The sequence below is a fragment of the Sipha flava genome, unplaced genomic scaffold (genome assembly GCF_003268045.1).
Source record: "Sipha flava isolate LNK unplaced genomic scaffold, YSA_version1 257_pilon_pilon, whole genome shotgun sequence".
NCBI classification, from domain to species: domain Eukaryota; kingdom Metazoa; phylum Arthropoda; class Insecta; order Hemiptera; family Aphididae; genus Sipha; species Sipha flava.
This window is the reverse complement of record NW_020272911.1, coordinates 251,698-279,482: the sequence shown is the minus strand read 5'-3', so window position 1 is coordinate 279,482 and position 27,785 is coordinate 251,698. Positions and strand designations below refer to the sequence as shown.

The 27,785-nt window shown below is 36.8% G+C and overlaps 1 protein-coding gene across 1 annotated transcript; it reads right to left on the bottom strand.

Moving 5' to 3' along the window:
• Positions 1 to 6,128: 6,128 nt before the first annotated feature.
• Positions 6,129 to 27,621, bottom strand: LOC112684735 (polycomb group protein Psc-like). Its single transcript, XM_025556380.1, has 8 exons — positions 27,289 to 27,621; positions 22,311 to 22,543; positions 17,722 to 17,809; positions 12,724 to 12,827; positions 12,553 to 12,649; positions 10,138 to 10,201; positions 9,905 to 10,024; positions 6,129 to 8,909 (listed from the first exon to the last, which is right to left on the bottom strand). The coding sequence occupies exons 2-8, from the start codon at positions 22,495 to 22,497 to the stop codon at positions 6,198 to 6,200; spliced, it is 3,372 nt and encodes a 1,123-aa protein (XP_025412165.1). The 5' UTR covers positions 22,498 to 22,543; positions 27,289 to 27,621; the 3' UTR covers positions 6,129 to 6,197.
• Positions 27,622 to 27,785: the final 164 nt, after the last annotated feature.

Here is a 27,785-nt window from a genome sequence, read left to right as displayed (position 1 = left end):
TTTATTCAGTTAATTATTGTTTATATATTATTTCTTTCATAATTCAATTATACAATCCACTTAAAATTCAAGTTGTCTTTTTCTATTTTTTATATTTACTTTTTCATTTTCAAAACAACGTTGAGTTCCCCCTGAGTGGTTACTGCTGTCACCAGGGTAAAACTTTTAACAACTCCTATGGTATACTGCATACTAAATGCCCCTTGGAATAGAAAGTCTAAAATAAACATCAATTACAGTTTGACTACTCTACGCTACAGTGTTACACTACGGGGATATGTTCACCAAAACTGACAAAACATTAAAAAATGGTTGACTTGTTCAACGATAACCACAACTATCGCAAGGGAACGGAAGTACGAAGAACACATTTGACAAAAATAACCGTCACTTAGTCGAGGAAATAATTAAAAAAGTCAAAAGTTCAAATTTTTATTTTATCATGACAATAACCTAATTGTTTTTCAACCTAGATTTTAATAAAATTCAAACACACTTTATCGAAGTCTCATTCCGGAACGATTGGCTGTCATCATCGATGATGCCGATCGGCATATCAATTGGTACTGTCCTGGCCAAACCGGGACGTAGGGTAACCCTAGTGGCGTCAAACCCCCCCTAACAAGTGTTGTTAAAACAATAGCTTAAATGGGGTGGGCGATCCAAGGGGCTTAGCCCTAAATAGTTATTAGGACCTTGAGGGACTGCTCATATAAAGTAGATAGTATCATAAAGTAATATTGTAATAGTATATAACAGCGGTTCACAAACTTTTTTTTTTCACGGCGCCTTTTTTTGGACTCAATTTAACCACAGTACCCTGCTGTGAGTAACACGAAAAGCAGGACAAAAAAGAATACTCATTGATAACTAATTTTATTAATTTTATTAAAATTTAACTTAATTATAAATTAATGAATTTTTAAACTTAAAAATTAAATAAATAAAAGTTACTGTTATCATTATTATAATTATTACATAAAAATGTTATAAGGTTAAAATGAGAATGTCCAATTATACAATAGAAAATATTTCATTATTCACTATAAAGTTTTTACGAAAACAATAAGGAAAAAAAAATCTAAACATTTTAAACTATTTTTTGTGAATCGTAGACCACGGTGCCTTTAGAAAGTTTTCGCGGTGCCCCTAGGGCACAGTTTAGGAACCGCTGGTATATAACAATAACCTTCATATTTTTGACAACAGATTAGTTTTACAACGTAACCATTATAACCTATTATTTATTTATTATTACAGTGCCAAGTGACATTTATGGTCGGTGGTACTTTCTGAAAATAAACTTGACAACAGTAATTTTTTTAGAGCTTGGCACCACTAGGCAACCCTAGCACGCGGTGACCTGCGTAGAACCCGTTTCGTGCTCAGCTACGATTTGTACGTTTGCATTATTTACGTATGGTCCACACCCTGTCCCGCGGTCACCTATCGCACACAAGAATGTAAGAGAATATTCAATCTATTCATCAGTGCACTATACATATCGGGATAAAACGATTGTCTGGTAACGAAAACGAAATGGCTATCTGATCGCGTTCCGTACATGTATGAAAGACATCCCGAGAACTTAAATTGTGCCGAAATGATGTCTTCTATGAAACGTCTTATAACTGTTCTTAAAATACATCCCATCAACATGCAAACGTAACACTAAATTACACGGCCAATTAAAAAAAAAAAAATTGCAAAAACCATTTTTACGAACCTTGGCCGTACACACGCATTCTATGGATAGAGGAACCTACGCTTAATCCTATCTACCTACCTATCATATTTATATTATATTAGTAAAATTAATGTACTTAAATAATAAAATCAAAAATATACAAAATTATAATTAACTTACTTCATAATAGTGCGCTATATATTTATGTTTATTAAACTCATTGATGCGATGTTCCATATTGAACACAAAACATACATTATGAGAAATGTTAAGTAGCATAAAATGTTCAGTGGGAAACTAATTATTTTTCATTACGATACCATTGGACTACGAAAATGTAAGTGTATTGCGATTTTTATTTTCCGTGAACAATAATCGAATTTTATAAGTATTGGTGCGTACAGTTATACGAGCAATAGTAGAGTAACGTCATAGCGGTGAGATCGGAAAACCGACGTGAACCGTGCTAATACTTCGTGCCAGTGGCGTATCCAGGAGGGTTAAGGAGTTATAACCCCTCACGAAAATTTTGAATGTATGATTATTGTCTATTGATTATAATAAAAATATACAAAAATTAAAAAAAATGTTGTTACATTTCTTCTAAACCCCCCCCCCCCCCCCCAAAAAAAAAAAAAAAAAAATTCTGGATACGCCACTGCTTCGTTTAAACGTTATGTCATTCATGAACGATCGGCAATACCGGATTTAGGAAATTTGATGCTCGGGACTAATAATTATGCAGTGTCCTTACGAAGATGATGTATGTTCATGACTTTTTTTTATTTTTCGTTAACTCAAGAGCCCTTATACTAACTGCGCTTGAGGCAAGCATACCCACTTGTTCCCCCTAGATCTGACATTGACGATCGGTACAAAAATCTCTGATCGGAGAAATGGTTCGCCGTGGTCCGATCGGTCACAGCAAACATTTTACGAACTCGAATCCGACGTTTCCAAGCGTTAAACTTACGCCGGTGTCCGACAACCGTGGGTGGTGGTCGAGACTAACCCTCCTAAACGTTACGCCGTCTCCACACCGCTCAAACGACGGCGTGTAAACTGCTACGCTTTACGGTTCACTCGTCTCCAGAACAGTGTACTGCGCTACGAGTGTGCCACGGCGTACAACGATGATACGATCCCATCTATTGCGCGTAACATGGCAAAACGTGACCCTCAATACGTCGCATGATCGGGACAGAGAGTTTCTAGCATTTGCATCCCTAAGCAAAAGCCGACCGGGAAAAAAATACGCAACCGACCGAATCTGATCAAATTTTACTTGGGTATACTTGGGTCTTTTTTGTTTTTCGAAACGTTTTTCTTTGACATATATAGCTTTCTATCGTTGAAACGATATTATAAAAAACGACGATCAGTAATTTTACCGTTCATCCATTCCCCGCCGCGACAGTGTTGCTACGGTGCGGAAAAGTTTTCTGCATTACACTTTGGGCACGGGCAAGTAGTTTTCGAACAGTCAATATGTGTTGTTTAATCGAATCTATGGGCCGCTTCTTCGTATCGCCGCCGTACGTCATTCGTGTGCATCACGCCCTCAGCGTAATCATCGGTCAAAGGATAATATCGTTTGACGATATTATGCGCTTGCTGATCGCGTCTGTCACGAGCCCGTGCAAAAAGTACACTACGCGCGGGGCAACGTGAACAACATCGAAAGTTCATACGATCGAAGAAACCGCAACGAATATACATAGATCGTTTTCCCCGCGTACACCTCTACCCGTACCCACGTGCACGTAGTACACGCACTGTTCGTTGTTTCTTTTCTTTCGTTCGACACGCGCGCGCGCTTATGGCATCACGCCCGTGCGGTCCCGGACACACAATGTACTATTCACCGGCATAGACAAACGTCGTAACTATTGCGTATTGTGTACGCGCGTGCCGGTCTGAAAGAAACCCGCGTACGGCCGGTCCGCTACTGCAGACTTCCTCACGTCTCTTCGATCCAACACCGTTAATTGTTCGACTGCGCGAGACGAGACCGTGCCGTGTCGTATACGCGACCGTATCCCCATCGTTCGAGACGATCTCGCTTCGGACGATTTCCCCGTTAAGAACGTTAATTTTCACGCGGGCCGGTCGATCAAGTCCAACAGCGCTATCGACCCGAGGGCGCAGCGATACGTCATCGGTTCTCGACGCCGACGAACGTGTAACCGATCGAAGAAATAATAATGGCCCTTTACGATGTTGACAAACAGACACGAAAGTGTTCGTGACTCTACGGTTGGGATCGACGCCGTCGGACAGTAGACCGAGTGCAAGGTCTCGAGGTACGAAAACCGACCGGGTCTTCTATCGTCTCCCGAACGTTTGCCGACGCCGATAATGTTACACGCGACCGGTGTTCACCCGGAACCGTGCGCCGGTGTTGAGGGTGCGCGCACGTTCAAGATTTTCAAGATTCCGAATGGGTTTCTTGGACGACTCGTTCAAACGCCGTCGGAAGTATCGATCGACCCGACTGTTACCGATAGAATTTCATTTTACTGGACGACACCGCGGGAGGAGGAGATAATGATTATGCAACACCGATCCTCGCACCGTTCGCAGTCGAGCAGCTTTCCGCACGCGTACGGCAACAGTGGTGTGGACGGATCATGGTCGCGCGTCATCTCTATGAAATCCAGACGACCTCGACGCGATAGTGGTAATGCGTTGTACACCGTAAATCGATACGAAACGAAAACGCGGTATCAATTCGAGACCGATCACGTCAGAATTGCCGTCTCGGACGTGTTTTATGTGTCGTTCGTTCGCGCGGTGCGTCACGCGTGTTAATCGTACGGAAACCGCATGACCGATTAGGAAAAACTACCCGGTGTACTCGACGCGATAATGTTCGACTGCAAGGCCGCACCTGTGGCGAACGAGGAACACGCCCACGGGCCCCGCATGTAGGTAGGTAGGTGTCCTTCTCGACTACCGAAAATGACGGGGCTCGTCCGCCGGGCAGATGCTATCCGCCGGACAGGTGTGCGATGGACGGAGGACGAAAAAAAAACCACGACAAACAAAACGTTGTACACGCGGTGACTCTGTCCGTGTGCCGGGGTACTTTTCGAAACGTCCGGTACCGGTCGGACGAAATTTCGGTTGCACGTCGTTGTACGATCTCGACGCGTTGGATCTGTCGACGAAATCGATACGTTATTATTAGACGAAATACGCGGTGCGTACCGTTACCACTTGCTGCGGTCATGATTTCTACGTAACTTACCGTACGGCATGCCTAAGCCATTCCACAATCTTTTCAACGTCGCCATCCCCCCCAAATGGGTAAACAATAAGATCGGTCACCTCGCGAACCCTTCACCCTCCTTAAAATAAAACTAGTTTAAGCTTTTATCTGTTTTACCGGTTACGATATACATTTATATCGTTAACGAAAATACGAGTTTTTGCTACGTGAATGAAATGTAGTGTATTCATACTGTAAATTATATTTTCATTGTTTCTGACGGATGCAACCCCTAGGGTCTAGGGGTCATACGAGAGCATGTAAGAATCTATTAAAGTTTGGACCGAGGCCACTAAGTTTTGAAATCTCGCAACCGACTTTAGAGCTTTCACTTGTGCCCGAAGTTTTAGAGGGGCCGAGATGGTGTTTTAGGTTAACACGGCCGGTTAACAAAAGGTATATTTGGCGAAAAAAATATTTGTCCCTCTGTTCACCAACGGGATGCGGTTACTTCGTGCGAGACGACGCGGTCTCATATCTGTTCGGATCACCGGTGTCGACGGTGAGTGTTGCGTATGCACACACTCATAGTCCCTTTCGACACACCGATATACTATTTACCTCTCTAGAATATGAGAAATTGAAAAGAAAAATAAATAAAGAAAAAATACAAATTTTTAATAATATACTCGTAAATATAGTTAAATTTATTGGTTCGTACAAAAAATAAAATAATTAACATCATTGTTACATCACAATAAAATATTGTCGTTATGCGGTTCAAATGCGGCACCGCACGCAATGTGCTTCGTAATAAATAAATATTTATATAATATAGAAAAATATTCGCGACAAATACATACGGATCCCACGTCCTTATATAGTTCATAAAACGGTGTGAATAACCTACAGAGCAACGGTGAACGCATGTGTAGGGCAATCGTTTTCACATGTGTGTCTTGTTTGTACAGTAATAATAATATATGTACATTACATGGGGAAACAAAAAAAAACGTACACGTCATTTGAGCTTTAACATTATATAACACATACTCGTAACAAAAATATTAAAATAAAAGTTAAAATATAACAAAAATACAATAATTGTAATAATACATTATGTACACAGACGAACAACTCGTTTACCATAATAATATGATGACTATGTAAAACAGAGAAGAACAATATTGTACCGCACAGCGGTAAGATTAAAAAAGCTAAATTTTTTTTTATATATATATACACTATGTAAACGTATGTACACATCGTCTACGAACAGAATAACAGTAATAAGACCATTCAATTGTTGAGGTTGGTGGGAGGCCTGGCGAACAACGCAGGATTGAACATAGCTCGAGGCCACTCGGTTGGAGTTCTACCGCCGCCGCCGCCACCGTTGCGCATTTGCAGTTCGTTGTTTAACGAGTCGAAATGCTGCTTCAACAGAAACGCGGCCGCTTGCCTTTGGGCTGCGAACAACAAGTTCGAGTTGATGACGGCCGCGGTGGCAGCATTGGACATCGTCGGCGAAGTTGTTGGTTTCACCGGACTACTTATCGATTGCACCGGACTCGTCGTCGGTTGCACCGGACTAGTAGTCTTCTTTTTTGGCGGAGAACAGCTATCCGAAGAATCACCGATTCGTTTTACAATGCCATTCGTGTTGGGAGGCGATTTGGATAAGTCTAGGACTTTGGTGCCAGTGGTCGGTTGAAGTTTCGCCACGTGTTGCTGTTTCAGAGTTACCAATTGTTGTTTCGGGGTTGCAGAGGATTGCTGCTGTTTCGAGTTGTGTGTAGTTTGCTGTAACGGTTTCGGAGAGACAGCAGCGGATTGCTGTTGTTTTGGATGTGCTTGAGTTTTCGGCAAAATTTGCTGTTTCTTCGCGGGCAAAAGTTTTGAGTACGGTGACGAATTTATTTCTATCAACTGCGGCACGTCGTCCTTGATCGACACCGGTTTCGGTGGCGTCACCTTCCGCTCTGGTTCTTCCTGTTTCCTCCTTTTCACAGGATTCGGCTCGTCCGACTTTTTCGTATTGATGCTACCACTACTACTTATAGAATTCAGTTCGTTCTGCAGTAGTCTTCTTTTGTTGCTACTTTGGTTGTTCACAGTACAAGCATTACTAACCCCGACAGCATTCGATTCGTCTGGTTTCCTCTTGTTAAATCCATTGATGCCACCGATAGGACTCAGTTCCGGTGTCTTTTTCGACGATTCCGTCGCGAACGTCATCAGCTTGATAGATACGTCCGGTTGCACGACCTCTCTGCGCTTAGCATCCATGTCCTGTTTGGACGTTTCAGTCAGCAGCGACACGCTTAGCACGCCATTTTCCGTGTCCACGCGTCTCTCTATACGTTTATTGTCCGCAATAACTCCGTTATGGTTATGATAATCGTCTTTCGTCCTTTTCGTCGGCATACTGTACAGATTTGGTACGGGTTTTTTATTAACAGGTTTGACGGCAGCGGTGGTGTTACCGTTGCTACCGGCCTCGTTAACGGCTGCTGATTTCATTGATGTCTTGTCCGCCGCCGGCGCCACTCGCATTATCTGTAAGCTAGGTTGCGAGTTAGGGTGTTTTTCGTGTACCACCGGCGACTGATTAGTCACGGGCTCGGTGACTTTGGTGATCTGTAACGATGATTCACAATTGTACTTTCCGTGTAAATCGGTCATTATCGGTGGCTTCGAGAACCGTATGTCTTGACCCACTTTTAACAGACTTTGCGCGGCGTTCATTTCGTCGGAGTTTTTCGACGACAGACATGTACCGGCGGCATTTGTCATAGGTTTGTTATCCACGGTTGTCTTCTTTGTGGACTTTTCCATCATTGCCACTGGTTTGTCGTTCGGTTTATTAATGTCTTTATTGATGATTGTCCCCGGTGATGCGCAGGGCTTAGCTGCCAAGTTTCTGGCCTTATTCCACTCGTACGATTTGCGTACCGGTATAAATGGAGGACGATTGGTTGGTGCTTGACTTCGGATAGGCAATGCATCCGGGGTTCGTTTGAGCTGATGCATACCACCGGCAAAGCCGGGTCGGTTGTAATTTGACGACTGTGTCGTCGGAGGAGTTTGTTGCTGTTGTAAAAAGCTAGGGATAGACGTATGCATACCAATTTGTTGCATCTGCTGCAGAGTGGGCACAAATTTAGCAGCTGCGGAGGCGTTCTGATTTTTCATGATTAGTTTCGTGATGGATAGGTTGAGCTTCGATTCACCAACACCGGTGGGTTTCTTCGATATTGGTAGAGCGGATCGCGATGGAATAGATGTACTGACAACAGGAGTGATCGGAGGAGTTTGTTGTTGCTGATCCACTAGTTTTTCCAGTTTCTTCATTGGAACATCAGAGGTGATACCGGTCTGCCGTTGAATGATGGGATCAACGGATTTTTTATCGTCCATTACTGCTACCGCAGCAACGGTAGATTTTGCCGACTCGTTAGCGCAATTGTTCCGGACGTTATCCGAAACGTTTTCCTTCCTCGAAGTACCTTCTGGTGATATTGGAGGGTTAAGGAGTACAGTGGACTCAACTGACGTTGGCGCGGTGGACGATTCACGGTTTTCACTGATTGATTCCGCTTTTTCGATATTTGTCACCGGTTCTTTTTGGACCAGTTCTGTTTTGAGCAATTTTTCACATTCAATCGCCGACTCGGCGGCGGATAACTTCAGTTCTGGTGTGGTGCTTTTCGTGTCTTCTTCTCTTTCTTCGACGAGGTGACAAGGAATAGTTGTCCCCGTGATTTGAGAAGGCAAAGAAGTAATTTCTTCGTTAGTAATCGACAACGGCGAATCACTGTGTTCGGTAGGTACATCGTCTGTTAATGAGGTATAACATTTATCCGTCACTGGCATTACAGGCACCGTAACACGAGCGTTAATTTTGTAAAAAAAGCGCATCGGTTCGTTTCGGTTCCACGTGTAAATATACGCAATATCCATTATAGAATACTCCTCGGGTAGGCTTTCTCTTCTATACAGTAATTCGACCTGCGAAAATAAAACAACAGGTAAGTTAGAACAACGATGAATCGATCGACCTTCTAAGTCTTAATCACATGTACGATAAAAAATAAATACAAAACACGTTCTATAAGTAAAATAATGTATCGTTTTATTTGAGGAATTTTTAAACTCATCCATTATTAAGTAATTTAAGAAGAGATAAATAAAATTATCGATCTGTGTGGACCAATCATCAAATATTTTAAGTCAGGAACAAACTATGTTCACGTAAATATAAAATAAACCTTTTAATATTTTATTAGATATAAACCTAATATTTATATAATAGTAAACTGAAAAATTTTAAAACAACTAAATCTAATCGTTCCTATTAGTATACTCGTGTGAAATATGTATTATTTCAAAAATAAAAAAAATAATTAATCCTCAATAAAAAATTATACACAAAATATTTACTTTGTACCAACAGTACAAAATTTTAGATTTTAGAGGAAATACTCATTATTCATTTATAATACTCGTATTTATATTTATGTATGTACCTACATATACAATACATTTTTATTAAACATTAATCACGCGTGAGACAAAAATTAAAGGTTATACTTATATGAAAACATAATATATACACTATAAAGTATAAACTATAGACAGAAAAATTAATTTATGTTTATCAATCTAGTAAATACGTAACTTCGGGATAAATGGAAAGGAAACATGATTGATTTTATAAGTATACATCTGCACTTATATTATTATTATTATCTGTACTATATTATTATATGTTATAAAATGTATCAATTAATATTATATAACTATATTATTATTACGTATAAATTTAGAAAAAAAAAAAAAATGCTAAACATTATAATTATTTTACTAAATTTGTATGAATAACTCGAGAAGAGTATTTATTTAACCCATGAATAAATATAATTAACTAGAATGCACATGCAATAAGATAATTTATAGCTTAAAAGAACAAAATTAAAAAAAAATCATCAATAATATATGTTTACCGTATCCGAAGGTTTTAGATTGTACTTAAGACGAACGAATTTTTTGAGGTGAGACATTCGAACAGCAGCAGGACACTTCAAGTATCGTTTTCTTACAATACACTTGGGTGGCTTTTCGGCCTAAAAAATAATAATAATTTTCATTAGATTTCAATAAATCAAAGTAATAATTAGTTTTTGAAGAAAATAATAATCCGTTTTTATGTAAAGTAAATTTCTAAGACAACACTTACTTTCACTTTGTATTGCAAGCCTTTGTCATCGGTGACATTTTTCCACATTTCTTGTTCACATTCTCTAAAAACAAAAAAGTTAATAAAATTAAATACTTTTGCATAGTAAATTATACATCTTATAGTATATTTGTATTAACTATTTAAGACAGCTTAAATGCATACAGGTATTAGGTATCTATATTACTATAGTACGTGTTTTTTGTGAATTAATGTAAAATAGGTAATAACGTCAAGTCTAATGTAACGTGTTCATTAGATGTATTATACATTAGTGTGTAATATATTGCGAGATATACCATAGTATTACTAAGTTACTCTAAATACATAAGTCAAAATATATACCATCATATTCTTTATTATAATTACTTATTAAACATTATCATATTATAGATTTAAAAACTTAGGTGTAAAATATTAATGCTAAAATAATTTTAAAGATACGAAAGTCAATGAAAGAAACAGCTTCGTAAAAATAGCTTTTTTGTATTAGGCGATTAATTTATTATTTTGAATTTTTTTCCGAATTTTCGGCAATACAACGGTCCAATACTTGTAAAATGTATGTATGTTTGTATGTATATATAAATATATATAAATATATATATGTACAATTTACAGTAAAATATAGTTTGTAACCCAGGGTGGCGTTGCAACAGCTGCAATAGTGCGCCCATGTGTATCGCGTGCTGTACAAAAGACACGAAGAGAGCGCGTAAAACAGCAGCGATCGGTACAGCATAGTAGATGGGATTTTGACATAGAGAAGAGGGGGGTTAGAAAATAAGTGGCGCGTACGACAAACGAATTATGAAACCCTGAAATTCCACATGTTGAAGAGAGAGCTCGAAGGAAGGGGTATAAAATTCATCGCCATTTAATAAACGGACGGAAATCATTCAGCGAAGGGTTGAAAATGGTAAACAATAGACATAGTTTTCAAATGAGAATTCCGGGGTGAAAAAAATTACAACTGTCAATCATAAATATGAAATGCGCAGAAGGTATACATTAAGAAGTTCGAAATTATGAGGATATCTCAAATAATCAAGTTTCAATGAAACATTCGAATATATTAGTAATAATAATAAATTGTTCAGAATGTTATAATTTAAAAAAACTGATATCATAACCAATCCTTGCAAGATATAAGTATAACGACTAAAATGTTTTAATATATGGATAGATTACCTACTCTTATGTAACAAAATTTATTAATTTTTCGTTCACTCCGAATAATATAAAAATTATGGAAAATAGATATTTTTTATCAATAACTTTTATAAATAATAATTTTATAAGAATATAGAATAGATTTTTCAAAGAATTAGGAAAGTATTTTGTAAAAAAGAAAAAAAAAATTATAATATCATAATAATTTATTGCAATAAATAGAACTACAACTGTAATCTAAAAATGATTAATTTTTCTAATTAGAATAATAAAGGTGTATGTTTTTTTAACTTATTCTAGCATTAGCGAAAGATCTCAGAAAAATATGGGTTTTCCGGCCTGTCGCTGTAACCAAGGTTACCGTACTGGGCCCTGATCGATATGTATAACGCACAGGGAAAATGCATTCAGTGCTCTTTCTCTCATTCTGTCTCTCACTCTACATTGGTCACAGATGGGTACTATAGAGGAAGACCTGTAGCATCCGGTATTGTAGTCAGGGAGTAGAACTGATGGGGAAGTTAAACACCACAGTGGCCTTAAATAAAAACAAAAATGTATGTTCGATCGATAACTATTTCTATTTTCACATTGTATAGTACCAATTGGAAATAAACAGTAGTTTTATCAATAAATTAATAGTTACAAACTGTGTTGACTGAAAAAATGTCAACATACAAATATTATTTTTTTTTTATAGAAATTTAACTCAATATAAGCTGTTAAAAAATGTACGTTTATATATATACACATAAGATTTGCATATTAAGCAAAAACAACATTACAACAGATTTTGGTACGATAAAATAGTATAAACTGAATTAATTAAGGAAGTGGTAAGGGACTTCTAGTAAGCCAATTTCAACAGTTTATACAAATATAAATATAAAAATTCCCAATATAATAACTTATACAATGTATTGTAAGTAAAGGTTATTTAAATAATTTCGATAAGCGCTTATAAAATTATGCTTAAAAATATTGTGTAAAAGAGTTAACTGTTCTAATGGTTCTACAGAACAACAAATAAATGAACATAGGTTAGAATTGTTAATAAATCCAAAATAACTTTACTGTCGTAATCAATATTTCTAACCCATAAATTTAGGACTAAAATTAAATCTCGATAAAAGCCTATGTATTATTAAGTATAGGAATAAATGTAAAAAATCTTATTACTTAAATGCTATAATATTTCTATACATAATGTTAAAATATTAACAATAATTTTTGAACACTTACTTATCACAAAACTCCAATGACAAACTAATCAATTCGTCAGCTGTGTATACGATTCGATCGACGCTAATACCTCGAGATTCGGGATGTAAATGCATATCTGTTAAATGAATACGTAAAATGTAGCGTTAAATATCATTGAAAAATTTGATGTATTCTAAATTGTAACTCTACCTCTATGAGGGTGTTCTTTATAGAAATTTTGTCTACGTTTCATTTCCGAATGAAATAGACCCGGGACCAATTTGTACACAATATCTTGTAACGCTTTGTCAGGCCTGCAACAGTAAATCAAGTATAATCATTATTATATCGTTTTAAATAAAAATGCATTTTTTACACACTCAGACCTGATCGTTATCGTTATTACGACAAACAAAGATCGTATACATGTTAAAATTATATTATTTTTAATAAATTTTATTCATAAAATTTACTATACATTCAATGCTGATAAATATTTAAAATTTCGGTATATTTTAAATTGGCATAGGTCCAAAAATATTTCGCAATATTTTTCTTTTTCCACTTACGGCCAGTCAAAGTAGGTTTCTCTTGTATTAATATCAAATATACGGGTTATGGTATACCTGCAGACTGCAGCGTATAACACAACAACAATTGGTTATCTCTCAGAAGTTTGTATTTACTGTAAACTAAATTCGATATGCAAAAAAAAAAAAGACCTTCTCTTGATGACATCATATTCAACGCTCGAGCGTATAGATAACGTAATAACTTAAAAGGATAAATTTAATAATTTATTACACATCGAATAACCTAATATTATAATATTTTCAACAATTCTTGCATGCTTCTTGTCCTTTACTATGAAAAGTTATTGTATTTTTTAGAAAATTTTTAACATAAAATAATAACGATTCTAGTAATAAATTCAATATTACAATTAGTTCCTTTCAAAATTTGTGAACAAGAATAAAGAATTTGTTATATATGTATAGACGAAAGTATTATATACATACCTGTATATGTATTACATAAATGTATATAATATAATGGTTGCCCGAGTTTAAACTTCATTACTTTTATTAAGCAGGCCAGATATAGTCTATCATGCTGAGTAAAAAGTTTTTACTTCAGATCATATTGACTTTGCCGAGTTCTTTTAACCCTTAGGCGACGGCAACTTTCAGGCGGCTCAAACTTTTAAAGAAAACCTACTTTGTAAACAAAAACTATTCGTTCTTGCCCTTATTAAATGGGATTGATGTAAAACGAGAAAAAAGGTGCACTATATATATATATATATACATACATGTAACAAATATGCCCAATTGGAATAATTGAATAAGACGCACACATAAAGATATATACAGTACACAAGTACACATAAGGGTGAATATAACCACAGAACAATGAGTTTCCCGCAAACAATACAAAGCCTATTATATTTGAGCGATTTAAATTAAACAATATATTATACAACAGAGTTGAATTATTATTCCGACACTTTACTTTCTCAGATAAATACCACCAACGCGTTTTTATACTTATAATAATATTATATGATTTATATATGATTTTTGATATGTATACCAATCAACCATTGGTCGTATGATAAAATTTTTTTTTGTGTGAAGTATAATATGTACTTATTCAATACTTTAATAATTGTTTATTACGAAAAAATTTACTTGACAGCCTATAATGATGGATTTATTTACACGAAAAATTCTTAATGTAAGTATTAGAATTATAATAATAACAATATAAATAGAGTATACGTAGAGTATTTATGTTAGATGAAGTATAGGATTATCATTATTTTATTCAATTGCATGTATTGTTCCAAACAAAGTTTGTGAAAAAATTTAATTTAATCAATTGTATTTGTTTAATTTATTTACGTAATGAATATTTCGGATAAGCCAGAAAAGGGCCGACGTAAGACAGCGACATTTATAATACGAAAAATTAAAATTAATTGTGCGAGAATCCGCCCGGTATGAGAAGGTCGAAAGAGGGTGTTATGTCACGAACGAATCCTCAGTTCGTTTTCCATTCGTTATTAGTGTAAAATAACGGTTTTGATATGATTGTCGACATAAAAACTATAAAAAGACGATGAGAATAAAATGTATTACATTTATGTCTATAAGTTTAACATCAATAAGTATTACGAAAAAATATTTAGCGGTTTTGTAATAAACACGCGATTCAACCGAAACATATTTCGTGCGATGAAATTCGGGAGTTACAAATTCAAAACGTACACGAGCGATCGTTTCGGTAATAATAGTTTATACGTATTACGAAATGCAACGATATCGCGACGAGCGTGAACTTTGCTCGGTGTCGATTATGATAATATGCACACATTATAATACGTGTACGCGAGAATAATAACGGCGGGCAGAGTCGAAAACGTATTGGTAGGTGTGCGCGTTTGTACATGTCCAAACGAAATAATAATAATATATGTAATACGCGAGCGCGCGGTGAATGTGTTACTTTCGCGCGAAATTTCGTGTTTCGAACCGGATTCGGCCGCGGAAAAGAAAATCGTACGGCAACAGCGCGAAAATCCGATACACTGCCAAGCCACTCGTGTGTATAAATGAAATTTTATTGTTATTTTTTTACCGTCTCTTTCTACTTTTCCCGTTTATCTTTCTCACCGTCTCCCACTCTTGTCTCTTCCCTTCCACGTTTCTCTCTCACCCGCGCAGCCTCCCCTCTCACACTCTCTCACTCTCTCTCTTTCACTCATGCTCACGGTTACCAAAGTATGTATATGTATACCGTAACATACATTTCAGATGTTGACGATTTCGAATAGTCCGCACGCACTACTGTCTGCTATTTTTTTTTTCTTTTACGACACGGAAACCAGCGACGAACGCACCGGCCGCGGCAACGCTGCCGCCAAGAGAGAAAGAGGCCATTGACACGGGCGCCGTCGTCGGCGTGGTAGGGAAACTCGACTTTGCCGCGCACCGTATACCCACCGGCCGCCGTCGAGTGCGTATACGTTTACGACGAAAACGCGCGCACCGTACCGTACCTACTTTTCCCGCGAGAAAAGCCCGGCGGCGGCGATCGCGGCACGGTTTTGAAACGAAAACGAGCATTGAATCACACCTGAATGTTATACCTGCATGTTATCTTCTACGTCGACTTTTTTACCTGACCGAAAATATCGTGTAATCTCTAATATTAACCTTTTTACTCGGATAATGATGAGTTACTGCCGATGTCGCAAAAAGTGTTTGTGTACACCAACATACACCGTGCAATATGTGTACCTAATACTTGAATATATTTGAATGCACAGAATACTTATAAGAGAGAATACTGCATCCGCCGAATAAACGTTTTGAATTGTGAAATAAAATAAGGATGAATACCGCTGATGTAAAATCGTAAAAAGAAAACACATCATGTCCAGTTTATACGTTTTGTACTGCTATTACGAAATTCGATGGTCGTGACGATTTTTTTCGTTTATACAAGTATGTTACATACACAAGAATTAATTCTTTCTCATGCAGCTTATCGTATTCATTTTTAATTTTTTAAAACCGTTTTACGACTACGTTTATTAATATTTTTCGATTTTCGGAACTAATCATTTTTCCCGTATAATTTACAATTTTTTTAATAATATTGCAAACGATTAGCGTAGGCCGAGCCTGTATAATACAGAAAAACATTGATAGTGCGCAATATTGGGCTTTTACAATGTATCTATACAATATTGCGTATCTATCTCTTTGTACTTTATTAATTTAGATGCGATTTATACAAAAATGTGAATCGTGTACGAAAAATCACATTTAAACGTAAACATTACTATGATAAACAAGTTGATGCTCAAGTGATAACCGTTAAATAATAATAATAATAAACAATTTTTCATTGCATTAGTATTTTAGTTACGCATGACAAGCGTAATTGTACTGTAAATTTTCACAGTATAGTCAGTCGTAAGGTGTGACAGTTGTCTTCAAAGTTACTCAATACGCAGTGCCCTTATTTTACCATTAAAACTTTACTCGGCATCTCCTCGGTCGGATAACTCTGATATTAATGCTTTTGTCTCGTAGTAGACATTATCCGTTTTTTCCACATTTAGTATTATATAAAAACTTTGCTCTTTTTCAAAATTCAACCATTGTAGTGTGTCAAATAAGGTCTAATAAGAATGTTAAAATGATTGTGAAGAAATATTTTTAAGTTCGTATAGAAAATATTTTTATGTATGGCATCTAAATGATATTTTTATAAAATATAAATCATAGATATTCAGTTTATGTTTATTGTTTTCGTAAAACACATTTAAGTATAATGACAAATGTTTTTAAAATGGTTTAAAATGTTTTTAAAATTTACCCATTATTAAATAATTATTTAATTTTTTTTTTTATTTTTTTTTTTATAAAATTTGGTATTAAATATAACAATAGTATAACTTATATTATTATTGTTGTAAGGTTTAATAATAAAAGTAAATAAAAAAACAAAACTTCCATTATAGTACGGACAATTGTTAAACAGCTGGATATGAATATATTTTTCAACATTTATACAGGTGTGGATTCCACATTATTTACAGTTGCATATAAAATAACAGGGATTTTGAGTATTGATAAACATATGTATATTGTTTTAATATCTCTTAATCTTAAAACGTCAACCATACACACTTGAGTACATGAACATATATATATTACAAGTGTAAAATAAAATAACTTATCAAGAAAAAATGTGTGAATGATAGTTATGCTTTGTTTACACGTGACGAGTACTCGGCCGAGAGAGTCAACTCGACCGAGCACTGTCCTGTGTGAACTCAAGGAACCAGTACTCGGTCTAGTACTCGGCCCAGTAAAATGATCGAGCGAGTGAATAGAAACCGTTTCTATTCACTCGGCCGAGCGACTACAGCTACTACCAAAATCAACTGTACTCGGTGTGTATAAACCGCCAACCGAGTAGATTGTGTAGTGAACTTATGTGTCACTCGGCCAAGCAAATAAAATATATGTAAATGCTGACTCGGTCAATTTCGGTATTAGACCGAGCAACATAATGAGTGACACGGCCGAGTACTCGTCACGTGTAAACAAGGCATTGAAGACATTGTTTTATCGATTATGTAAAATGTGAGGTAAACAAAAGAATTATAAATAATAATCTAATTAAACTTACTTAAGAACTTTGCTGTTTTGAATATCTTCTCGACAGATCGGGCAAAAATTGTTTTTATCCAAATGCAACACTATGCAACTTCGACAAACTGAAATGTAAAAAAAAAAATCATTAAGTTTGGTAAACATAAAAGTATATAATATACACAAAAAAAAAAATGTTGATCAACCTATTTGTAGGTTTAAATAGTCTAATTTAGTATACATTTATATTTACATATTATTATTATTATTATTTATAGGTTGTAAATTTCTGTACGAAAGAAATAATTTTGCTCGAAACATTAGCAGTCATGTATTAACGTACATTATCATACACAAATGAAGCGAAAATCCGTCGGAAGATTCGAAGCGATTAGCATATTGTCAATGGTTAATCGACCAAGTTTTATCTAAAGCATTATACGAAGTTTTACCCCAGCGCGTCGTACAGTCCTTGGCGTTTCGGAGGCATGACCGGGGAATATTTCAACGGTATCTCCTGAGTCGACTTGGAAATTCAAAAACGAAAGAAAAACGCCCGTTTTATTATTAAGCAAACGTTTCGGAGTGTGGAACGGATCGATCCGAAAACACAATGCTTTATGGGTTCACGTGTGTGTAATGCACAGCACAATGCACAATGTAGCGACGACGGTGTTTTGTCTAGTAATCGACTTGTTGTTTGATCAAGCTAGTTTATACTTGATAGTGCATACTAAATCACATACATATCAATATAGTATCTTCCTATTTTTACGATTTAAAAACATTAATATAGTACGAGTGTAGATATAACGACAATAATTTTTGCTAATACGTTACAGTATTTTCCTAATCCTTTCGTTATGGAATTTGTTCACCCATATTTGTTGAATACTGATTAAAAGTAGATAAATTATTTCAGAAAAATTAAATGTACGTCGATGACAGAATTAACATTTATGTCTCGTTTCTGTAAGGACTTCTTACAATTCAAATATTTTATTATTACATTTTCGTCGATGGGAAACTATATACATGTATACATATAAATGTTGTTTTCGAACAACAATATCGTGAAACAAGCAAAATATTAATAATCACATACATTTTTTTCTCGTCTATTTATAACAACTTATTACACTCGTTTTAAGGTTTTAAATATAGTTTCACAAATAAATGTGATTGTTAATATTTAGCTTATTTCATGATATTGTCGTCCGAAAATAACACTTTGGTACATTGAAAAATAAATTCTGTATATTACCCATGGTGGGTATACAAAAGAAATTATAACGCCATCGGACTGAATTCCTGTTTGTATTAATGGAATATAGAAATCGTCAGTTCGTTGTATTTATAAATCTTGACGAACACCTACTCACGAAAGACTGCCGACGTCCCCGCTTTTATGGACGTCAGATTGAGATATGGTTTCATTGGTTGTATAAATTCAACGAAATTGTCAAAAAAAGACTGATTATAATCAGTATACGTCATGAAAAGTGCTTTTTTTTGTATTAAGAATATATTACAGAAAGATACAGTAGTGTTATTCGGTGGACTACATTATTTTATCTACGAGCAAATTAATAAAAATAATAAATACAGCAATAATTAAGCAATTCCAAAAATGCTTTAAACTCAATGTGAACTGAAGTATAAGGGAAACATTTAATACTTTTTTATTTTATTTTTTTATTTACTTTTGTCGTAAACGTTACAGCAAAAGAACTTAAAAGTACTTGTAAATAATTATTAATTACTACCAAACACCGTGGTTAACAATTATAAGTAAACAGTACGTACAGATAACGTTGGTCATCTGTCGATTTAATTAATGCCATTAAACTAATCGATAAAATAATTTATGTGTATGTAGTCATTGATTTAGAAGAATTATTAACTCTTAGGTAATATTATAATTATAATCAATAAGTAATAAACAATAACTAATAATATTACACACGTTGTGTGTAAATACGTTTTGAAAACAAAACATAACGGTATCAGCACAATCATCAATGACGAAAAAATAATGACACAATAAATTACGATGATACGGTACCTACAAATTACGGCGTATAACAACGGCAACGCCGAAAACAATGTCAATCGAAGAACGCGCGTCGCGTAAATGCCTCTGCATAACGTGTTGGTCGAAAAATAGAACGTTATATCGTATTTTAATTACCGGTAAAAGGTAAAGCTTGTGAACATAATAAATGTATTTCTCATTTTTTGTCGTAACGTGTTGATGAAGTGTGACGAGAAAAAAACAAAACCGTAGACGAAAAACGAGCGCAAGAGAGAGAAAAACAAAAACAACATTACCGAGGTTCGAGCGCACTCAGGGTCGCAACTCCCTCCCCGCACTGTACGGTCTATGGAGTAGTACTCTTCCCCGTCCGCCTACACGACGCGCGTTTATCGCAGTCGCCCCGCGTCCACCCGCCGCGACGGTCGAGAGAAGAAAACGTTTTTCACGGCCCCCTCACCGCCGTCATAGTCGCGCGTCCAATTAGAAGCGCACTAGCCGTCAGAACGCGGTGGTGGCGGAGCGGAGGGCGACGGTTGCCCTCGCGTCTCCCCGGCGATGACACCAGGGAAGGACGGCGGCGGCCGAGGTCCTTGTGCCGGATTTACGAGCCGTAGGTTAGTAGTGTGTAGCGGCGGAGGAATATATAATTATTACGTGCACGGTCGTCGTGATGCGGCGGCGGGGGAAACGGACGAGGAACGCGCACAACAGTCGCACAGATGGTTTTTGTTGTGTTTTCCTCGACGGCGGCGCACGCGGTACGATCGCTCTACAACAACACTCCGCCACTCCGCGTATATACGTACCGTACGTATTATATGTTGTACGCGCGTCGAAGCGGCAACGCCGTTGTCGTTTCGCCCGATCAAAACATACCGACACGACGGCAACGTCGCACGGGTTAGCGCGCGCGCACGCGCAACGGGGCCATGCTTTTACGCGCGGCGGCGGCGTCACCACCACCGTCAGCAGCCGCCGCCGCAGCCGATGAGTCGACGACGGGTAAACGCTCGCGCGAGTGCCGTGCAGCCGCCGCGACGCAATATAAACATACCACACACGGTAGGCAATCAATCACATTGTACGCGGCGGCGGCGGTCACCCCCTACCATCACTACCAGACCCCGTCGCGCGACACTACCGGCCACGGATTTACTTTTGAGTATTTGTTACACGTGCGCCGCCCTTGATGCACACACGTATTACTAATATTAACATATTACACGTAATACACAATATGTATACGTGTACACACGAGAGAACATGCACTTAACAATAAGTGTACGGGGCAGTTGCGAGTAGAAAACATACATTGCTTTACACGTATTATTATTATGAACATAGCAACAACTCCGTTAAACGTAATAATTCGTCGTTAGTATGCGCGCGCTCAATTAACGTTGCCCTGGATCAGGATAATATATGGAGATTTTTTTTTTTTTTTTAATTACACTTTTTACTTTACAACCCGATATAATATGCTACATTATCTATATTCGTGAGTATATTACGAGCGAAAGAATGCATGTGGACGTGCTAAAAATCGGACGGATGAAAAATTAACAACAGATACTTAAACCATTGTTTTCAATATAGTTTTAAAAAATAAAAAATATTTTGTACATATGAGTGAAAGTTTTAATATTATCTTAATTTTTTTTTACACAAACGGAGTATTTTTAATGTACAGAATTCATATTTCATAGTTTGATTTAAAAAATACTGTACAGATTCAAATTATTTATTTTAAAACATCACATAAGATTGGGGTTAATTCACACGCATGTTCCTAATTAAAAATTTTTTTTTTTTACTTTATCAAAATATATTATTTTTACACGGACCCTTAAATTATTTATATCATTAACTAATATATACTTCAGAATTACTCAAATCTGAATGGATTAAAAAAATTTTCAATTATGCCTCTTATCAATAACGTTATCATAATATATTCGAACGGATTTAAAGCGTAATTTAAGTAATAGAAAAAGATTTTGAGGTACCCAATTGTTTTGAAGTGTAAAGCAAATAAGGAGATCGAGAGATAGTTCATTAAGGTACGTTTTCCCTACCGCGTCCAAACGCATAGTTTGTCATTCGCCTATTTTCTCTGCATGCTTTTCGACACAGTAATTTTTGTTTTTTCGATCAAATTGAGTTCACTAAAATTCCATCATAGTGATTGCAACTTTTACTAAAATATAAACCGTACAGAACTTCGGAATAATTAACCATAAGGACAATAATATACAATTAGCATTCACTATCGATTTATTAGTCTATATAATAAGAATATTATATGATATGTCTACATCGATACAAAAAAAACGACAGTAGACTATGAGAAATTAATACATTGCGCCCTTGGAGTTTCTATATTCTACACGGCTTATATCGTCAATAATGCGACCAACCGTAATAAAATGAGAAAGGTGAATATTATTTATAATATGTACGTATTTATGAATGTGAGAACTTGAAATGATATATGTGTAATATAGTAGGGTACTCATATACATTATATTTTAAGCATGTATTATAAGTATATTTGACATTATATTAAAATTGTTGATTCATATACTTACAAGAATGAAGACATTCGACGATGGAAGTAGCGTCTACGAAGTATCCGTGACACAAGACGCATACTAAATGAGGGTTGACGTCGGTCAGTTTTACCCTTCCTCCAATACAAGGCACAACCGGGTCATTGAACAAATTTTTCAACACCCATGGCTGTGACTTTTGAGGTGATGATGATGAGGACGACATGGCGATAGCAACGGCAACGATATTTATCGGATATACGGTTTCAATTCTATATACAGATAAAAAAATTTGTTAATCGTTAACCATTTACAGTGCATTTTATTTTTATACGCATTATATTCATACAGAGCTATTTTGAGAGTCAGACATTATGAGTATAGTATAATATGTGTGTGCCGGCGTGTGTGTATATATATATATATATATATATATATTATATACACAAGTGTACTTATATATACATAGCACACTTTTTCTGGAAGGGAAAAAAGGAAAACCATGTATCCGGAGGGTGGTTTCCGGACTAATGACGACCCTTGTGTGTATGTGTTCCGGCGAACACAAGTTGGGTAGAGGAGAAGCTAGGGGAAAACTACCCTAAGCACGAGTTCAGGTGAAGGAAAACTGCCGCTATAAAAGTATATATAAAGTTCACTGGAATGATGATAAAACGCTGCACTGTGAACCACTACCAAAATAATTGAAAGCGTATAAACGAAAACACACAGTTGACAATATCGGCAGGGTCATACTACGCGTGTATACACTTACAAAATAGAAGATATTAAATTTATGCATAATTGTAAACTTATATGCGTATGATGATGATGATGATTTTTTAATAAAATTCCTATCAGTATTGTGTACATATTCGTAAATAAGACATACCTAATACCTAATATACGCATGAAATTAGTATACATAGCATAAGTACAGTAACAAAATGTAGAATACGAGTATATATTATAGATTACCCTAGACCCGGATAGGGTTATAAGGAAGTGTATACATGTGACCGGTATACATGTGCACCAAAAGTTATCTTCAAAAGATTTCATTGATATTTTGACTCCTTGTAACGTGTATTGATCGCATACCATTTTTATCGATTTATTTACAATTTATATGTATACATACAGCACATTGAATGTATCAAATTACAGATACTGGTATACTCGCAGTAGCCGATAAAAGGGATACAATTTAGCATATATTTAATATACACACAGTGTTCCAGGAAGAAAGCATCCGCCAACAACAGTTCAGTCTAGGATTTTCACGGTAACTAAACACATTATAGAAAGGGAGAGATGATCGTGTAAGGTTTCCTCGTGCATAGGAAAAAGCCCAGGTGTTAACCAAAAAGAAAAAAACCGATAAACCGGTTCCGTCGGTTATTACGTAGTCGTATATTATTATTCCTAATATATATTATAATATTTACATATAAAAATATAAATATACATGGAAAAAGGGCGAATTTATGTATGAATAAATCGGAAAGTAAATAGCAGTATAACGATTTAAATGTATAGACTATGTGCGGTATTCGTGTACGAGTATAATTAATATAATAATTGTAAGTGTGAAAGTAGTTAATTAAATGCATAAATTCTATAAATACTGAACAAAATTAACAATAATGTAAAACATATCAAATGTTTTTAGTGTAGAAACTTATTTTTTTTTTTTTTTTACTTTTTTCGTTTATTCTTACAACTCAGCTCAATTAAAGATTAAGGAAAGTATAAAAAATCAAAAAGAGGGGTAAATGTAATGAAGATTTTGAAAAGTAAAATATTGTTATAGCAGTTTTAAGTTTATGAATAACAATTCATACACACATATATGTAAGAAAACTACATAGCTTGTCTCATATGAACTACTGGGTACATTAATTGATCAGATAGATCATAATCTGAAATGATAAATAAATATTATGATATTACGAGAAAAAAAATTGAAAAAAATAAATAACCGGAAAAAAATTGCTTAAAATTTAAGGGGCATATCACTTTAATTACTTTTATATACATATAAAGAACGTCGTTAGGCAGATATAACATTTATTTATATTATATACATATTATAATATCAATTTGAAATTTAAAATAACATTACCGATCATTTATAAACATATATAACATACTTATTTAACTTATATATTATAAAATATACCAAAATTAAAACATGTGTAGGTATTTACCAAGGTACACCTACCTACACGTTACACACACACATATTAACAAGAGCGCGCGCGTGCTTACATAAAGTTAATGATACACGTCGACTCTAGATAATAATTACTATCGATTTCATTGTTATAACTGTTGATATGTAACTAAAGAATATATAATACACGTATACATCTATAAGTTACGTATGCATGTACATGTATTATTGTATACTTGTATGTATAATCAATAATATATAAACACGAATAGGATAAGGGGAGAAACGCGATAGTGTGATGAAATTACAACGTCCCTCCATTGTTAAAAAAAAAAAAAAACTTTATGGGAGTGACGCGAGCATTTATGGGAACACGATCTCGATTCTACATCGACACGCAAAACGCTTATTTTGGCGGTAATCACGCTGCGACGCACGTTCACGACGAAATAGAGTAATCGTATACTACCATATCGGGTACGCGCATTAGTGATTTGAACACACAATTTTCAAATACATTTTTCCTATGGGTCCACACACGTCTCCGACCACTCCCGCCACATCCCTCATGGTGTGAGAACACGCACGACTATACGTCAATGAACATTTTTCACCATAGGTACCAAACCTACATGATATTATATAATATACAAACGCGCAGACACGCAAACACTGTGAGGGTATCAATAGGGGCTGCGCCTTTTGTTTATCCATAATTTCCGGAACGGGAAACCTGCACACGGTAATGTAAGCGGCTGCGAGGGGTTCGTTTATCGTCTGTGTGTGCATACGGCAATATGTACATTGTGTATATGTGTATGAACGTCGTTCGCGCGCATATATGGGAAACCGGTTGTTTTTAGGGCCCTGAAGAATGCAATCTGGAGGGGAGTTAACATAGGAAAAAAACCAAATTAAGACACGACAGTCGGGCACGAAGGAAAAAAACGGGCGTGTGATAATTTATAGTTTTCGAAAACGTGTTTGAAAAACGATTTGCAATTTCTAGTATTTAAATTTCTAACAATGGTACTTACAACAAAGATAAAAAATATCAAAACTAGAGTAAAAGATTGATTACTTTCATATTATGTGCACAGTCCCATATGTATTTTTCCAACGTAATAATGTATACGATATTGGTACGTGTGACCAGTATCGTCAACCATAGAGTATGTTTATATGCACATACTATACACAGTGACATCGACACGATATTCACACAATAATTATGTAACAGCTACTATAGAGTTTCACGTTCATAAAATGTCGACAGACATACTCATACAGTTGACAGCCGAATTTTTTTCGACGAGTTTACACATAAGTTATAATGTCAATGGTCTTTCCATCTCTCACCCATTTCATAGTCCTCTCACTTCTCTGCAAACAACAACCATCAATTTTTTTTTCTTATTTTTGTACACCACAACATTCGTTTGATTCAATAACAATAATTAATAATTAATTACAAATTAAATTATTTAAAAATATTCTGCAAAGAGTAGAGGTGAAAAATGAATTTCACATGTTAGTGTCGAGATTAATGTAGTCAAGGAAAAAACGTACACAACATGTGACTACTATGTACGATGAGTTTCCCTACTACACAGCACAAGTAATAAAAATATATACAGACATAAGGAAAACGTGCGGCGTATCTTTTGACCGTCACGTGTACAGATAACGACGGGACTACTACACTCTACAACTTCCCATGGGGTAAAAGAATTACAAACTACGTGGGTGAGAGAGGATGAGAGAGACAGAAAAAACGGACAAGAGATAAAATGTGAACAAGAGCGAGGTACTGGTGAGGAAGAAAGAGGGAGAGAGACGGTACCGAAACAAGAATGAATACGTTTTCAACAACTCCCCCAGCCATTTTCGCCGTCGGCTCCCTACACATATAAATATATATATGCACACAGTGTCATCGGCACGAAAAAGAAAAACGGGAAAAACGAGTGCATATCAAGGTTAGTTATATATTATGTACAATATTAATCGTCGTTGTTACGGTTCACAAGTAAACAACCGGTCCAAAGCGTCGGGAGCGGGATAGAAAAACCGTTCGATTAACATGCACAAAAAAAAAATAGTATTATAAATTGGATGCAAGAGAAAATGCGAGGGAAAAAAAATACGAAAAAAATTGGAACTACCGACAAAAAGTCGACCGGTGCCGCACGCTCGCACGAACGCAAGGTCGACGCGCGCGGAAGAGAAGGGAAATAGAAAAGAGAAAGGGCGAGCAAGGGAAAGGAGAAGGGAGACATAGAAAGAATAGAGTAGAATAGGGTGGAAAAGAATAGGGAGTTATAAATCGGCCGTCGTTGAATGGGTACGCACAGCGGTCGGGGTGCGAGGCGAGCGAAGGGTGGAAGGAAACCTATGGGTAACAGTGACGGGCGGCGGTGAACGCGTACGGGAGAACGGACGGTGGCGAGCGAGTGGAGTGGCACATGATGGCTGGGCGGGAGGTGGTGGCAGCGTAATGTTACACACACGTACACGTCGGGGTTTCACATGCGTTGCAAACACGCACGCACGCACGCCGACAATGCGCACGCGCGTGCGCGCACGCACGGACAATAAACATAATGCGGAGGGGAACCGCCCGGCGTGTGCGACGTTGCCGTGTCCGCTGCACGCACGAGTTTTCACCGCTGTGGTAACGCGCGCACGCCATTCATTCGTGCGTTCTATAAATGCGTACGGTAGGTTTTTTTTTCTCATTTTTTTCCCTTCGTGCGCCGTTCGTTTTTTCTCGCGACGGCCGCGTCTCCTCGTGTTCTACGCGCTTACCGTTACACGTTTACCAGTACAACGGTTACTTACCACCATGGAAGCCGGTGCCGACGACGACGAGCATAATAGCAATAATCCCCGGTATCGACGCACACCACGCACAATACGTTTCACCGGGAAGGGATGGAATCACAACGAACGTGAAAAAACACACGCACTGCCGCGGTGTTCAACGAGGTAACGAATCGTTAGCGGTGCACTGCTGATGACGACACGGTCACACGAGAACGGATTAAGAGCGCGAGCGCACGAAAACGATAAGCGATGCGATAACCGCGACACGATCGAGTGGAACACTGGCGCGGAGAAAGGTGAAACGAACGTATTCGCACAGCGCCGGGCTAGAGACTGACGCGGAACCAGACCGATGCGGCAGCGGTGGCCGGGAAACGGGTCCCGGGTGTTGCGGTCCGGGTGGGGGTAAAGGGGTCGCGACGTCGCGATTGGACCGGCGGACCGGCGCCCCGCCCCGTCTCCCGACCGGCATTGGTTCGGTGACGTCACGGTCGTGCGCGGACGATTGTTCG

Excerpts from the sequence above, each read along its gene's own strand:
- LOC112684735 (XM_025556380.1), bottom strand. The coding sequence starts at position 22,497 with ATGTCGTCCTCATCATCATCACCTCAAAAGTCACAGCCATGGGTGTTG. Across the intron at positions 10,025-10,137 it reads GCTTGCAATACAAAGTGAAA|GCCGAAAAGCCACCCAAGTG; the intron begins GTAAGTGTTGTC and ends ATTATTTTTTAG. Across the intron at positions 8,910-9,904 it reads ATCTAAAACCTTCGGATACG|GTCGAATTACTGTATAGAAG; the intron begins GTAAACATATAT and ends TTATTTTCGCAG.